The sequence below is a fragment of the Pelophylax lessonae genome (genome assembly GCF_965119305.1).
Source record: "Pelophylax lessonae genome assembly, chromosome: 5".
Lineage (NCBI taxonomy): Eukaryota > Metazoa > Chordata > Amphibia > Anura > Ranidae > Pelophylax > Pelophylax lessonae.
The window spans coordinates 47,693,014-47,709,068 of record NC_138772.1 but is presented as its reverse complement, the minus strand read 5'-3'; the positions used below and the strand labels follow the sequence as shown (position 1 = coordinate 47,709,068).

At 46.8% G+C, this 16,055-nt stretch overlaps 1 protein-coding gene across 2 annotated transcripts in view; it reads left to right on the top strand.

Moving 5' to 3' along the window:
- Positions 1–5,576, top strand: part of DYNC1I1 (dynein cytoplasmic 1 intermediate chain 1) — a 684,705-nt gene extending 679,129 nt beyond the window's left edge. For both annotated transcript variants that reach the window (XM_082258382.1, XM_082258383.1), the window contains one exon: positions 5,092–5,576. In XM_082258382.1, the coding sequence (XP_082114508.1) occupies positions 5,092–5,199 (108 nt within the window). In that variant the 3' untranslated portion in view covers positions 5,200–5,576. The remainder of the gene's footprint in view (positions 1–5,091) is intronic.
- Positions 5,577–16,055: the final 10,479 nt, after the last annotated feature.

Genomic DNA, 16,055 nt, shown 5'->3' with positions numbered 1-16,055 from the left:
GCAACACAATGTGTTCATTCAAATGGAAATCAGAGATGACTTTTTCAGAGGCGAGGCTAGTCTGGAGCCACCATAAAGACTGGAATCCCTTGCTGCCTCGATCCTGCACAGGAGTCTTGGCAGAAGTTTGAGAGGGGGGAATTGCATAAATCAGATGATACTGATGCCAAGGAGCCACTAATGTGTTTGTGGCATGGGCCAGAGGATCCCAAGACCATGCCACAAACCTCTGTACCTTCCATGGAATGTTTACAGCAGAGAGGGCTGGAACTATCGTTCTGCCCACCTTAGAATTCCGGCTACTTCCTTATCCGCCAGGACACTTCTTGTGCCCTCATGGTTATTGATATAGGCCACAGCCGTGGCATTGTCCGATTGAATTCCTACCATACACCACTGAAGACGATTGTCCAATAATCCAAACTAAGACTAATCGCTCAGAGTTCCAGTACATTGATCGGCAGCCTAGACTCTTCCTGAGTCCAGACTCCCTGAGCAAAAGCTGTGCCGAGGACAGCTCCCCACCTGGACAGGCTGGCAGCTGTGGTGACAACCCCCAGTACAGGGGGAGAAGGAATTCCCTGTCGAAGTGCCGGAGAATGAAGCTATCTCTAGAGACTGGGCAGTCTTGTCCCTATTCACCAGAATCTTTTTGCAGAGATCTTGTGTGGAACTGTGCAAACGGAACCACCTCAAAAGGTAGACACCATCAGGCCCAGCACCCGCATGCAAGCCCAGGGGGATGACCACCTGCTGGACAACAGAAGCTGAACTGCCTCCTACAATTTCTGGAGTTTTTCCAGAGGAAGCAACACTCTTGCTAAAGCCAAATTCACCCAGATTGTCCAGTTTTGTGGACGGATCCAGAGCAGACTTCTGAAGGTTCAGAATCCAACCAAACTCCTTCAAAGATCGCAGAGTAATCAACAAAGTGTCCATCAGAGCAGTCAGAGACTCTGCTAGCAAAAGAAGATTGTCCAGGTACCACGATCCCCCGCTGACGCAACAATGCTAGCATCGAGGCCAACACTTTGTAAAGACCTGAGGAGCGGAGGCGAGACCAAAGGTAAACGCCACAAACTGATAATGCTCCTTGCCCACGGTAAAGCAGGGGAAGCGCTGGTGACCGGCGCATATTGGAATGTGAAGGTAGGCGTCCTTGATGACGATAGAAAAGAGAAAATCCCCCAGATGTAGGGACACCACTACCATGCGGATGGACTCCATTCAAAACGTTTGTACCCGCACAAGGCAGTTTAGCGCCTTGAGGTCCAGAATTGGACATACCTTGTCTTCCTTCCAGGGAAATGTAAACCGGTTTGAGTAAAACCCCTGAAAACGTTCCGAAGCCTGAAAAGGGACAATCACCTAATGAAGTAACATGTCTTCCACTGCCCCAAAGTGACCCCGTAAGCGATCTGGGGACAAGTGCAGGTTGGAAGAACCTTTCCGGAGGAAAAGACCAAAACTCAATTTTGTAGCCGGACTGAATGACTTTGTGGATCCACTTGACCTATACCTGAGAGGTCCACATATCCAGATATCAACGAAGACATCCCCCCACCCCAGATACAGGTGAGGGTGCACCTTAATGCAGAGAAAACCTTGTCTGCAGGTCTGGAAGAGCCCCTTAGTGGTTTGCCAGACCAGAGACCAGGTCCTTTTGGAACCTCCAAGGGAGGCCCTGAAGGACTTTTATCCCTTGAGGGACGAAAAAAGGCCTCTTACAAGCCAAGAAGAATCGCCCACGTCTACAAATGATATCATCCAAGGAAGCATCAAACAGGTGATCAACCACAAAGGGGAAATCAGATAAGGCCTTCTTAGAAGTCTGGTCCCCCGACCAGCATTGTCAGCCAGATAAGACTCCGAAGGACCACTGCTAACACAGACAGCCTAAAATCAGAAGGAGCCGTATCCAAAGAAGCATCACAGATAAACTGTAGCCCCTGGGTCAACTGATCCACCAGCTCCGCAAAGGCAGGGGAAAACTGTTTCCCCTCCAGGTCCTGGTGTAAAAGTTTAGCCGACTCGTCAGAGTTTGTGACACCAGTCCAATGGTAAATACCGGCCTAAGCCGAACCAGCCATAGTGAAACATATGGCTGACCAGAGCCTTGGCTCTTCTATCAACTGGATCTTTAAAGGCCATGGACTCCTCAACCGGATGTAAGGTAGCTTTATATAACCTGGAAACTGGCGAATCCATTACAGGTGGGACCGTCCACTTTTTAAGCAAGGGATCCTTATAAGGATACCGCATAGCAAAACGCTTAGGGTGCGTTTTGGACAACCCCACTGTTATGTGACAATGTTGTCAAAGTAAGCAGGAAATGGGAACATCCCCGCCACAGTGGAGAACCTGTGGTGCCAAAAGGGACCAACACTTCCGACGCAGCATCTCCGCCATTTTTTAAAATTTTCGCTCTAACACAATTAGTGCATCCACCAGCGCCTTTTCATGCACAGCTAGAGGAACAGAGGAAACATCCTCACTGTCTGACCACTCAGGGTGTGTGGACAAAGACCCAGTACGGTGACTCGTGCCTGCGGCGACCAAAAGAGATTCAGGATCTGACAGACAGATGAGGCAGGGGAGGGTAGTGGACGCTATATACTAAGGTCACTCGGAAAAACATAACAATCAGGGGAAGGCCACCGACTGAGATCCTGCAAGGGGGATGCTGACCCAGGGTCCACAAATAGACCACCTACTGGACCCCACAAAAAACAAGGGGGTCACCCTCCGAGCCCCACACAATAGGAAATAGCCCCCTTAAAAGGGGGCCACACTCTGTGACGCAGACGAGCAGGGAGGGTATACTGATGGCCCGGCAGAGCTAAAAGGGGTAGATGCCCTCCACAATAATGGTGGCATGGTTGCCATCAAAAATGAAACCGCCCCCACAGCGCCACCCCTTCCAAGGGGGATGCCAAGCTGGCCTAGTAGGCTGCAGCCCCAATTTGTGTGACGGCCCAGCCGCAAGTGCACTTATCCCAGTCAGGTTCACTGGAGGCCGACTCGGCTGCATGGCCTAGTAGGCCGCAAGCCGCGGGCTAAATTTAAATGGATGCCTAGCCGCCTGGGCGCGAGCCTCAGTGGAGCCGACCACCCAGGGGCAGCGGAGAGGAGGGCGAATGCCCAAACGGAAGGTAGTGGCTTCAGCCATCCTCACTGGGGCCGCCCCACATAGCTCCCGACCACTAGGCTGCAAATGCGCGGCCTAAATTTAGGGCTGAATCCAGCCGTGTGAGCGGCAGACCCCAAACCATCTGCTCCCCCAGCTCAACAACTGCAGCAGGGAGCCCAGAGGACATTCCTGCCCTAGTCACCAAACACATTTTTAGAGGGTTGGGGGGGAACTCGGGGGTCCCACCGTCCCAGGGAAGGGGCCCACGTCCACTCCAAAACCCTCCAGGGGTAGAGGGACAGACAGCTACTTACCAGGAACAGGGTGGGCACCACTCCTGACAGACCACTGCTCCATTGGAATATGGGTGGCTGTCAGCCAGGAGAATGCTGCGACTCGGGCCGAGGGCAGGTCGTATGCGCCCTCGCGAGACGTCTGACTGGCAGGCCAGCCCCCGTCGAGTGGGGCTATGTCGCGGCCGACCAAGCGCGGAGCTGAGGCCTGCACACGCTTGCTGGCCAGCCTGAAGGAACCCTCTGGATCTAGATTATCCAGTCTGCCCGGTCCGGCAGTTGATAGTAGATTCTCACAGGAACAAAATAACAAAAATAAGAAAACATCCATTTAAAAGGAAAAGAATTGCCAGGACCAGAGATCCCAGCAAGGAACTAGGTCCTTACTCCTGACCAGGCAGAAAAAAAAATGAGTGCCTATAGCTGAGTGTGGGTGTATACCTTTTGGGACTGCCCATAGGCGTAGTCAAGATTTCTCCTGCCTAGTGTCCTACTCCTGTAGGGGGCAGTATAATCCAGTGGTTGAGAAGCATCAGGAGCTGTGTCCGTCAATGAACGAAAGAGAAAAATAAATAAATGGAAATGCACCACAAAGCATGTCATGCGCACTACCGTAATAACAAAAATGTGATTGTGGCCTTAGTGATTTTCACTATCTTGTAATAATTTGCAACTTCAGTGAATAAGGTTCAGAAGGGAAGTTTTTTCAATATGAACCAAAATCAAGAACACAGGGACAGGACCTCAAAATAACTGAAGGAAAGTTCAAAACCAATCTTAGAAAGTATTATTTTACTGAAAGGGTAGTTGATGTTTGGAATAAACTTCCAGTAAAGAGGCCAGTCAAGAGTAAATGGCTTCAAACCAAAATCCATACACAAACTATATATATATATATATATATATATATATATATATATATATATATATATAAAACTTTAAAAAATAAATAAATAAAAATGGGCAGACTCGATGGACTACTCAGTCTTTATTCTTCATCACTTTTCTGTGTTTCTAATACAATAAGGGCTCTTTCACACGGGCGTTCCGTATGTCCGTTTTTCATCCCATCCATTTGCGGATGAAAAACTGACATAATGTATCTCTATGTAAATACGGATGTCATCGGATGATCATCCTCTGACATCCGTTTTTTGTCAGTTCAGTTCAGTTCAGTTTTTTTGAACGGAGGAGAACCCTATTTTCTCTTCCTTTCAAAAAACGGAATGGAAGCAAAAACGGATGTCAGTGGTGTCATCCGCAGACATCCGTATTTACATAGACATGCATTATGTCAGTTTTTCATCCGCAAACGGATGGGATAAAAAACGGACATACGGACCGGATGACACAAGTGTCATCCGTGTCCGTTACAAAAAAAAAAAAAGGACCTGATCGGGCAAAAAAAAAAGGAACGCCCGTGTGAAAGAGCCCTAAAAAAAAAAAAAAAACGCAACTAGGAATAGAAGAAAAAATTATGTTGCAATAAACTTTCCGAATAGCTTTCTACATTGTTTTACCTTATTTTATTAAATCCCAAGGTTGGCATGGCTCACTGGCACTTTTGTAGCATGTGAACATTACTCACAAAAGGGACTGGTTAACTTTTATTTACAGATGTAGAGGTGGTGGTGGGTTAATACATTCTTCTCTTTTTTTTTTCTGCAGTTTGCTGTTCCACACAGTGATGAATGGAGCCGCCTTGCCCGCACACTGGTGGAGATCCGTGCCAACAGAGGAGATGGAGAGGAGGAGGCTGTGGAGTTGTCCACCTGAATACCCAGCACACGTCACTTGCAAGCACAGTATTTACCTGTAGCCGAATGTTCCAGTGTCTCATTCTTTCACTATAATTTTCAAAAATGACGGTCTTTCATTTGCAGCTTTTGTTTGAACAGTAGACAAACTGGCTGGGCTCTCCTGTCTCCTCTGTACAATGTGCAGACACTAAGCTCCTGTCTGCTGATGTTCCCCCAGTCTACAAATACATCACTGGGTGCCAGTATTTTAATTAAATGAGGTACAATCTGAGTCAGCACGCCACTAATTCATGGATACAAAATATCGCAGAGCATTATTATGTTCACTAGATGGGAGCTGTGCACTAACTAGGTGACCACAGAGGGTTCCTGTGGACCACCACGTTGTGCCCCAATTGTACTTCTCTAAGTGAGTTGGTTTGATTGTCAACCTAGGTGTACATTTTTTTTTTATTATTATTTAAATGTAAAACTGTTGCGAGTTCAGTATTTATGGTAGGCTGTGCCTGCTTACTAAAAGGCCTACCGGTCGCCCCAGTGTGAACGGGGTCTACAGACATGTATATGTTGTTGTTTTTTTTTTTTCCCAGGTGACCATACTCCTCTTCCAGAACAATGGTGTAGAAGCCAAAAACAAAAGCAACACAACAGCATTTGCTCTGATAGTGCTGCACAGTCACCATCTATGGTTTTCACTGAGTTTGATAAAATGCTTCATTAGTCCAAATGTTTTGTGGCCATACATATTGTCCAATGAAAAAGCTCTTATTTGATCAGCGATCTTTTAGTTCTGGCAGTATTCCACTATCTAAAGTCTGAAGGGAACTTAAAAAACGAAAGATTTCCCCCTTCAATAGAAAGCTGAAAATCCAGTTTTTAGATCAGCAGCTTGAACCTTTACATATGTTTCTATAAATGTTATCACTATAATTGTCCTTTAAGAACCTCCAGTAAAATACCTGAGATAAAGGTGGAGGGCGTCCAAGAAGCTGATTAGTGTACTCAAAAATTCACACCATAATATAATGCCAGACGGAGATTACTTTACAATAAGTGACTGTACAGAAGATTTGTCTGGATTATGATTTTATAAAATGGTAATTGTTTTATTATGGTAAAGGGTATTTAATATATCGTCAGTTCTGGGAAAGTAACCTTCAGGCTGTATTTTAGTCTAGGAACGTATTTTTATTCCAAATTCTGCTATTGATAAAAAGCATAGACAGTGCCCTAGTATATGTTTAGTAGGCAAGGACATTGTACTGTTGTGAGATGAGAGATGTGGGGTGCAGAGGAGGTGCTGAACAAGATAAAGGATATAAGAAAGAAAGAGTGAGATGTGGGAGAATAGGACAGGTGATGGAGGGGTTGTCGTACAGGTGATAAAGGAGATACAATAGTGTGTGAAATATGGAGGGCGAGATGTGTAGTGTAAAACAGGTGATAGATGGGATATTAGGGTGTGGGAGAAATGGGGGATGCAGATGTACACTGTAGAAGAGACGAGAGATGAGATGTTAGGGTGTGGGAGAGATGGAGTGGTGTAGAACAGGTAATGAATGAGATGCTTTGGGGTGGGAGAGATGGATGGGATGTAGAACAGGAGATGGATGAGATGTTGGGTGTGAGAGATATGGTGGGGGAGATGTGGGGTATAGAACAGGTGATGGATGAGATGTTGGGGTGTGGGAGAGATGTGGGGTTACAACAGATGATGGATGAGATGTTGGGGTATGGGAGAGATTGAGGGGGAGATGTGGGGTGTAGGACAAGTGATGGATGAGTTGTGGTGTGTGTGGGAGATTAGGGCACGTGACAAGTTGTAGGGTGTACGACAGGTGATGAAGCAAATACAGTAGAGATGGATGGTGAGATGTGGAGTATATAGAACAGGTGAGAGATGAGATGTTGGGGTATAGGAGAGATGGTGGGGTGTAGAGTATACAATAGATGAGATGTTGGGGTGTGGAGGAGATTGAGGGGGAGGTGTGGGGTGTAGAACAGGTTATAGATGAAATATCAGCGTGTGAGAGATGTTGGGGTGCAGAACAAGTGACTATAGGAATGTGGAGACTGATGGGGAGATGTGGGGTGTAGGACAAGTAATTGATGAATTTTGGGGTGTAGGACAAGTGATGGATGAGTTATAGAGTGTGGGAGAGATGGAGGGGAGAAGTGGGGTATAGTGACAGGTGATAGGCGAGATGTTAGGGTGTGGGAGGATGGTCGGTGTAGGATATGTAATCGACAAGATATTGGGCTACGGCAGAGATAAAGGGTGAAATGTGTGGTGAAAGACAAATAATGGACAAGATGTTGAGGAGAGAGTGTTAGGTTAGATTTATTTTAAAAGTTAGGATAAAAATTAGGTTGGAACTAGTGTTAAAAGGATCATATTTAGAGTAAGGAGGTCATCCCATGCCTTAAAGTTGGTTGTGGGGTTATTTCCTGTATCCCCCCCCCCCCCCCCAATTGGCCTATGCCTCTTTCTCCACAACGTCTAATTTACGAGCAGGTACAGAACGTTGTCCCAACATTCCTTTATTAAATCAATACAGAGTGAGATATGATTGTGTGCAGATGTGGATTTCCTTCTATAAATTGGACTAGGCCAAAGGCCTCAGATGTGGTATTTCACGTGGTTTCTGAAACTCTGTATAGATGATCTATTGCAACATCACTGCGTCATACGTACTGCGGTCTGCCTCGTGAAACAGACCTATTTGAAATAATTAAAATAAACGGTTCTTTGCAGTGAATATAACGAGAGAAGCCTTATTGCTAAGCTGCTGCAAAGACCGGCCTAATACCCTAAGAGGCAATTACAAAAGGCCGTTTGTACAAGAACATCGGAGGGAATGCGCATTGTAACAGCCATTACTTGCGAGCATTCGAGTCATATTTCTTTAAAACGTTTGGGCACAGTTGATTTCATGGAAGGTTATATTAACAGATTGTGGTCCAAGAATGACACCGGAGAGACCCATAAAACATAATAAAAAATACCTTGCAGATCTGAAATTTCCTTCTTAGCATAATATATGATGCCTGCAGCCCAGAGACACAAAAACACAGTTCATACACCTCATTGAGGGGAGACAGGAAACACCAGACTTATACGTATACAAAGGAAATACTTAAAATGGCCAAAACTGATTTTCTGTGTCACTAATCAGGAAAGATTAATGTCTCACCGACTGGAGGCTCCAACACTTCTCATTCTGCAAAGAAAAATGTACAAAACAAAATACATTTTGTTAGGAAGGTAGGATGTTTACGTTGCGTAAACTTTACAAAACAAGCTTGATTATAGGAAGGAATTGAGTATGCGGACCTGTGTTATTTTCATGTTAGTCCATTTTCATTTTTTCGCAGATTAATCCATGATGTCACTGATCTAAAGTGAAAGAATAGGCTGCATTCTCAGTGATGTCACGGGTCTATGGTGAATGGATAGCCAGCATTATCAGTGATGTTATCAGTCTCTAGTGAATGGATAGGCTGCATTATCAGTGATGTCATCAGTCTCTAGTGAATGGATAGTTGGTATTCTTAGTGATGTCATCAGTCTCTAATGAATAAATAGGCTGCATTCTCAGTGGCGTCATCAGTCTCTAGTGAATGACTAGGCTACATTCTCAGTGATGTCACTGGTTTCTAGAGAACGGATAGGCTACATTCTCAGTGATGTCACAGGTTTCTAGTGAATGGATAGGCTACATACTTAGTGATGTCACTGGTTTCTAGTGAATGGATAGGCTACATTCTCAGTGATGTCACTGGTTTCTAGTGAATGGATAGGCTACATTCTCAGTGATGTCACTGGTTTCAAGTGAATGGATATGCTGCATTCTCAGTGATGTTGCTGATCTATGGTGAAGGGTTAGCCTGCATTCTCAGTGCTGTCATCAGTCTTTTGTGAGCAGATACGTTGCCTTTGCAGTGATGTCATCAGTCTCTTGTTACTGGAAATCCTGCATTATCAGTGAGGTCACTGGTCCCTAGTGAATGGATAGGCTGCATTCTCAGTGATGTAACTGGTCCCTAGTGAGTGGATAGGCTGCATTCTCAGTGATGTAACTGGTCCCTAGTGAGTGGATAGGCTGCATTCTCAGTGATGTCACTGTTCCCTCGTGAGTGGATAGGCTGCAATTCTATGTGATGTCATTGGTCTCTAGTGAATAGATAGCTTGTAGTCTCAGTGATGTCATGAGTCCCTAGCGAATGTACAGGCTGCATTCTCAATGATGTCATCAGCCTGATGTGGACAGAGACATTACCCTCGCAGTGATGTCACCAGTCTCTTGTTATTGGACAGACTCTATCATCCATGGTTTCCCTAATACTCAACAAACATACAGATTTTTGTATCATTTTGGCTATGTAACCTTATCTTCATTTTTGCAATTTTCAATGCTCTGGGGGAATTGATGTAATGCTACAGTATCTACTCACCTAGGGGCATGTATAAATAAGGAAACGATTGGTCTGCATATACAAGTAGTTTAACTGCAAAGGATCTAAAGCTTTAAAAATTAAAAAAAAAAAAAAGTTGCTGTGTATTGGATGAACAGTTAGTGCAGGTTCTCCAGATGAGCCTGGGGCCAGTACCCAACATACACATCATTAAACATGCTTTTAGAGGTCCATTTGGAATAGAGCATAGATACTCCACAGGAGAAGCACCGATCCAGACCGGACTTTCACAGGTTATATGAGCAGGCTTGAAAGTTTTTAATTTTTAAGCCATTAATTTCTGTAGCGGACCGCTGGTTTCAGAATTGATTCTGTATAATAAATCTGGCCCCCAGTGTTTGATCCTCATCATTGGTATGTCGTGTACATGCAGTTTAGGTGGTATGACTGGCTGGTTTATAATGGTTTTATAAAGTATTATAAGTTCTGCTTCAGACATTGATAAAAACAATTAAACCACAGAATTTTTTTTTTTTTTAAGTTTACAGAGACACTTTGTTGTAGTGATCTTGGGAAAGCATCTGAAGGAAGAAGCATTTCTATTGCCCACAGCAACAAAATTCCCACTTTATGTAGTAGAGATGAGAAAGGGGAAAGAATTGCTGTGGTCAGGAAGAACTTTTCCACGATCACTCCAAAGACCAGGTCCTTAGGTGTGACTTACAGGGCTTTGAAAGCACCAAAATAGAACAGCACTTAAAAGGGGACAACGCTCCTCCAAAAACGTTTTTTGCTATTCAGAATTTGCTGCATTTTTACTGTTTTTTGCTGTTGCCTTCTAAATCCATTTCTATGTTTTGTGCCCTTGAATCCAAATAAAAGCTATGAAGTAAAATAAATGGATTTGTTCCTTTCCTGCTTGTGTTGAGTATTAATAAAGTGTAAATCCACAAAGTAAAGGATGTTGGAACTCCACACACAGACCAGCCTCATCTGTAGAGAGAACAATATTTGTTGACAAGAATCAGGCTCAGCAGCTGTTGGCTATCCCAAACTTTATGTTCAGAATACAGCTCTTAAAGAGGAAGAGCTAAATTCTGGAAAATGTGCCCAAAAAAGGCTTAAAGGAGATTGATAGTCACAGCATACACTCATTTTAGAACATCGATATTGTAATAACAATAGAAACAATCCAAAATAAACTTACATGAAAGCAAATCTCCTTTCATGTTGTGAGTGCTGCCTGTCTGCTGGTCTTCTTCCACAACTTCCTGCATGCTTTACAGCTTCTTTGTTCTAAGGACTATATATCCCATAGTACTTTGCTGCCTGCAAGGAGTGATTCCTGACGCCACCTCAAGAAACCCCTCCTATCATCATTCCTGTAGTTCAGAAGGCAGGCTCTGTGAACACATCAGTGCCTACTCACAGGACGTAGTGACTATGCAGCACAGAATTAAAGGAAGGTGGGGATCTTCACAAAGGAAGTTTACAAACGTAAAGACTACAGTAAAACCTTGGATTCAGAGTAACTTGCTCTGAGAGTGGTTTGCAAGACCAGCAAAATTTTTGTTATAAATTTTGCCTTGATAAACAAGCGATGTCTTGATATACGAGTAGCATCACGTCACAACTAATTGTAAAAGAGATGAGGAGAGGCGCCTCTAAGTGTAGCAATATGGTTACATTTAATGACGGTTCAACATTTAGCAATTCACAAAGTTGATTAAAAAAGGCACATCTAAGTATACAGGCATTCGGTGTAAAGCAGTCCACATTAGACCATCCTCCGCACCACCATCCCTTCCACACTGCGCTCCATAAGCACTTCAAGCCTCGCTTTCAGATCGCTCTACTGCAGGGTAGTCTTCCCGGTCACGTTTGCAGACTGAAAGCAGTGAGAGTCGGCGGTGTGGTGGACAGCTTTACCCCAGTTGCCTGCATTCTTAGATGTGCCTATTTTAATCATCAACCATGTGATTTGCTAATTTTTGTACCTTCCTTAAATGTAAATACAGTTAGGTCCATATATATTTAAACACAGGCACAATGTTCATACTTTTGGCTCTGTATGCCACCAGAATAAAATTAAAACAAAACAATCCAAATTAATTTGAAGTGCAGACTTTCAGCTTTAATTCAAGGGGTTGAACATAAATATCAAGTACAAAATTTTGAGGAACTTCAACTATTTTTATACACAGTCCGTAAAATATTTTTCTTTTTCGTTCATTGACAGACACAGCTCCAGAATCTTGTTGACCATTGGGTTAAGCTGCCCCCCTACAGGAGTAGGACACTAGGCAGGAAAAAAAAAAAAAAAAAAAAACTTTACCATGCCTACGGGGCAGTCCCAGGGGGTTATACACCCATTTCCTGCTATAGGCATCCGGTTTTGTTGCAAGCAGGGTGGGTGCTGTGTCCGTCAATGAACATCAGAGGAAAGGATTTTATGGTAAGACAAAAATCCAATTTCTCTTACGTCCTCCGACAGTCGCCGCCCCTCATACAGTCTTCACCAATGGGTATTGACTTCCTCTCCGCAGGAGTAGCTAGGCATAAGACTTGTTAAAAACAAAAGCATTTAACATAGACACACCCATGGGGGCTGTCCCACTGGTCAATACCCCCCTGCAGTAGCCATCCCAACTCAGTTTGTCTTCTGCCTAACGTTAGGAGTAGATAGGCTTCCATGTGCTGGGGCTACAGTCTCAGCCTTCTATTCTTTTCTTATGATTTTTATTTGCAAGAATGCATGTTTTCTTTGCTTTACTAGCTGTTTCTTTTGTCAGCTTTAGTTTAGTCGGATCTTCGGATGAAGATGGATTTTGCGGAGCTGGGAATCGGACTGGCCACCCTGGCTCTCCAGGGCAGAGGGTCAGATGGATCCCAAGCCCGCCATCGAGCGTTCAGCTATGGTTCACCCTGGCACTAAGAACGACCCAACCCTGTTCGCAGCAGGGATGCAGCCTGTGAGGTGGCTACCTCACTGGACACATCTGCGATTCTGTGCTGCAGTGTCCTGCGCTTTGGCTGACGGCATTCCCTGTCATCTGAGGACAGAGGCTTTCCGTTTCATAGAGGCACCCCACGCCATCCGGTACAGGTAAATACTTTCTGTGTGGGGCCTCTGTCTGGGGTGGCAGTCCTGTGTGCTGCGTGTCCCCTCATGTCTGTGCGTTTGTGGGGCTCCCTGATGCGATCCCTGCGGGGGTCTTTTTTTATTGCACTGCTGGCGCTGTGTGGGAGTGGGGGCCCCTCTCCTGTGTTACTTTGGTGTTTGGAGGTGCAGACTATGTGTGCGTCGGCCGCTGTGGGTAAAAACCGCGCGGTCCGCCATTTTAGGTGTGGGCAGCATGTCTGGCTTCACTGTGGGCCTTTACAACAGCTTGCTATGTAGTGTTTTTGGTGCCAGCCGGCGCCATCTTGTGTGTGGCAGAACGATCGTTCTGAGCACATGTCGGCAGCCATCTTGCCGAAGCCTCCCCTTACTTCCTATGGGCAGCCATTTTCCCTTAGCCTGCAGCATATAGTTCAGCCCCTGGCGACCTCACTTCCTTTTCCTCTGGAGCAGCGATCGGTGTGGTAACACAGTGTGGGGCTCTGCAGACTGTCCTTTCCATATTTCCTCTGTTTTATCCTTTCTGGCTCAGTTTTGTCCCTATAGGGGGTCTGTGTACACAGTATATATAGCGGTGGTCTGCGGGGTCCGCAGCGCTCTTAAAGGGCCGGTACCTTTTACATTGTGTTTTCTGCAATGGAATCTCAGGACAGCAAATTCCCCCCAGCCTTGGTGGGGGAACCCAGTTCTGCTGAATCCCCCGTTCTACCTAATTTGGCCGCTGTGGTGGCGACTTTAGTGTCCAAAATGGAGGTGCTAATGGCTGAACGAGCTGCTAGAAAAAGGCCTAGGATGTCTTTCTCTTCTGATTCAGATGGGGATATGGCTGCTGTGGGTGGCATGCCCTTGTCAGGGTCTCGCTCTTCTCAGGACCCGCTGGGGTCTGAGGGGGAGGCAGAGGTGGATGATTCTCCCCCTGAGTCACCTGAAGAACGCGCAGCTATGGATGCGTTGATTTCTTCTGTTAAAGAAACACTACATTGTGTCCTCCTTTGGTACACATTGGTCCCGCAAGTTGGCGCAGGTGTTTCCCTGCCCCGCTAAATGGTTTCAACTGCTCTACCCTTTTGCGCCTTCTACGGATTCGCGCTGGTGTGTGGCTCCCCAAGTGGATCACACTGTGGCCGTGCTAAACAAGGCTACCTTGGTTCCCACTGAGGATACCCCGGTGTTCCAGGATCCTACGTACAGGAGGTTGGAGTCTCTGGCCCGCCATTCCTACATGGTGGTGGGTTCTCTGCTCAAACCTATTTTCGCTTCTGTCATGGTGGCTCAGCTGGTGGCGGATTGGACTAAGGTGCTCAGGCGCACTCTGGTGTCTGATTCTGCCCCACCTGCTACGCTGGACATGGTGGACCAAATTCATCAAGGGATCATGTATTTGTGCGATGCGGCCTTGAATGAGGCCCCTTTGGCTGCGCTCCTGTCTAGTGTCGCGGTACTCAACCGTCGACTGATCTGGTTGAAGAGCTGGTCGGCTGACCAGACGTCACGGAAAACGGTGGCTGATTTTCCTTATGCAGTGTCTCGCCTTTTTGGCGAGGCCTTAAATACTTTGGTAAAAGGAGTCATCCGAAGAACAAGCATTTTCGCGGTAAGCGGGGTCCTGCCTTTAGACCCAATCAGGGATCCTTTCGTGCCTTCAAGACACAAAACAAGGGCAAACCCTTCAAGGGCCAAGGTGGCCAGAAAAAGCCCTGGGCGGGCAAGCAAAAGACCGGCTACGCCGGTGCGGCGGCTCAATCCGCCTCTGCCTGAAGGGACGCCCTCACCCGTTTCAGGGGTGGGGGGACGTTTGCGCGGTTTCCTCCAACCTTGGCTGCTCCGAATTCCGGACAGGTGGATTCAGGAAATCATTCGATCGGGATACAAGATCGAATTCCTTTCGCGGCCGGCAGACAGATTCTTTCCCTCAAATCTTCATTTGACCCCAGGGCAGTTGCAGGACCTGCATTAAGCGGTGCAGGATCTCCTTGCCCAGGGGGTGATCGTCCCGGTGCCTCATCGGGACAGGTTTCGGGGGTTTTACTCAAATCTGTTCACTGTGCCCAGAAAGGAGGGCAAGGTACGTCCGATCCTGGACTTGAAAGCTCTGAACCGCTTCGTGCGGGTTAGAAAGTTCCGTATGGAATCCCTCCGTTTGGTGGTGGCCTCCCTGAGTCCAGGGGAATTCCTGGCCTCTATCGACCTAAAGGATGCGTACCTGCACATCCCCATTTTCGAGGGTCATGAGAGGTACCTCCGGTTTGCCATAGCGGAGGACCACTATCAGTTTGTAGCGTTGCCTTTCGGTCTCGCTTCGGCTCCAAGGGTCTTTACCAAGGTGCTGGCGCCTGTTTTGGGCCTGTTGAGGGCACAGGGCATTGCGGTCTTGGGATATCTGGACGATCTCCTGTTGAGATCGAGTGCCAGTCAGAGCCTGTTGCGCGATCTGTCGACTATGGTACAGACGCTCCAGGAGTTCGGTTGGACCATCAACGTTCAGAAGTCGACTTTGTCTCCTTCGGTTCGTCTTCCCTATTTGGGAATGGTTCTGGAAGGTGTTTCTGCCGGAGGACAAGCTCCGGACCTTACAGAACGAGATCAGGTCCCTCAGGGACAACGAAGTCTCGTCACTCAGGACCTGTATGCAGTCCCTGGGGTTGATGGTGTTGGCCTTCGAGGCGATACCATTTGCTCAGTTTTACACGCGGTCTCTCCAAGCGGAGATCCTGGCCAGGTGGGACAGGCTACCTCAGTCCTTGGATCTGTGTGTCTCGTTGAGTCGCCAGACCAGAATGGATCTTCTGTGGTGGCTTCAGTCCCCGGCTGTGTCGGACGGGAAATCCTACCGACCGTTACTGTGGACAGTGATTACCACGGATGCCAGCCTGTCGGGCTGGGGTGGAGGCCGGGAGGTAACCGGCATTCTGTCTTGGGCCGAGACTCATGTCAAAAGTTTAGTGGCAAGAACGCGCGATCCTCTGGTGGACGCCTCAGATGCGCTAGTGACCCCTTGGCATCAGTATCGTCTGATCTATGCCTTTCCTCTGATTCAGTTGTTGTCCAGGTTCCTTCGCAGATTGGCTTCGGAACCGCCGTTGGTGATTCTGGTGGCGCCGGACTGGCCCCGCCGGTCCTGGTACGTGGACATCGTTTACCTAGCCGTCGAGTCTCCTTGGCGGCTGCCAATACGAGAAGATCTGCTGTCTCAGGGACCGAGCTTCCATCCTGCTTTACAGTCGCTGGCTTTAACGGCCTGGCTGTTGAAAGCCAGGTCCTGAGAGACAGGGGTCTCTCCCCGGAGGTCATTCCTACCTTAATCAAGGCTAGAAAAGCCTCGTCTGGTAAAATTT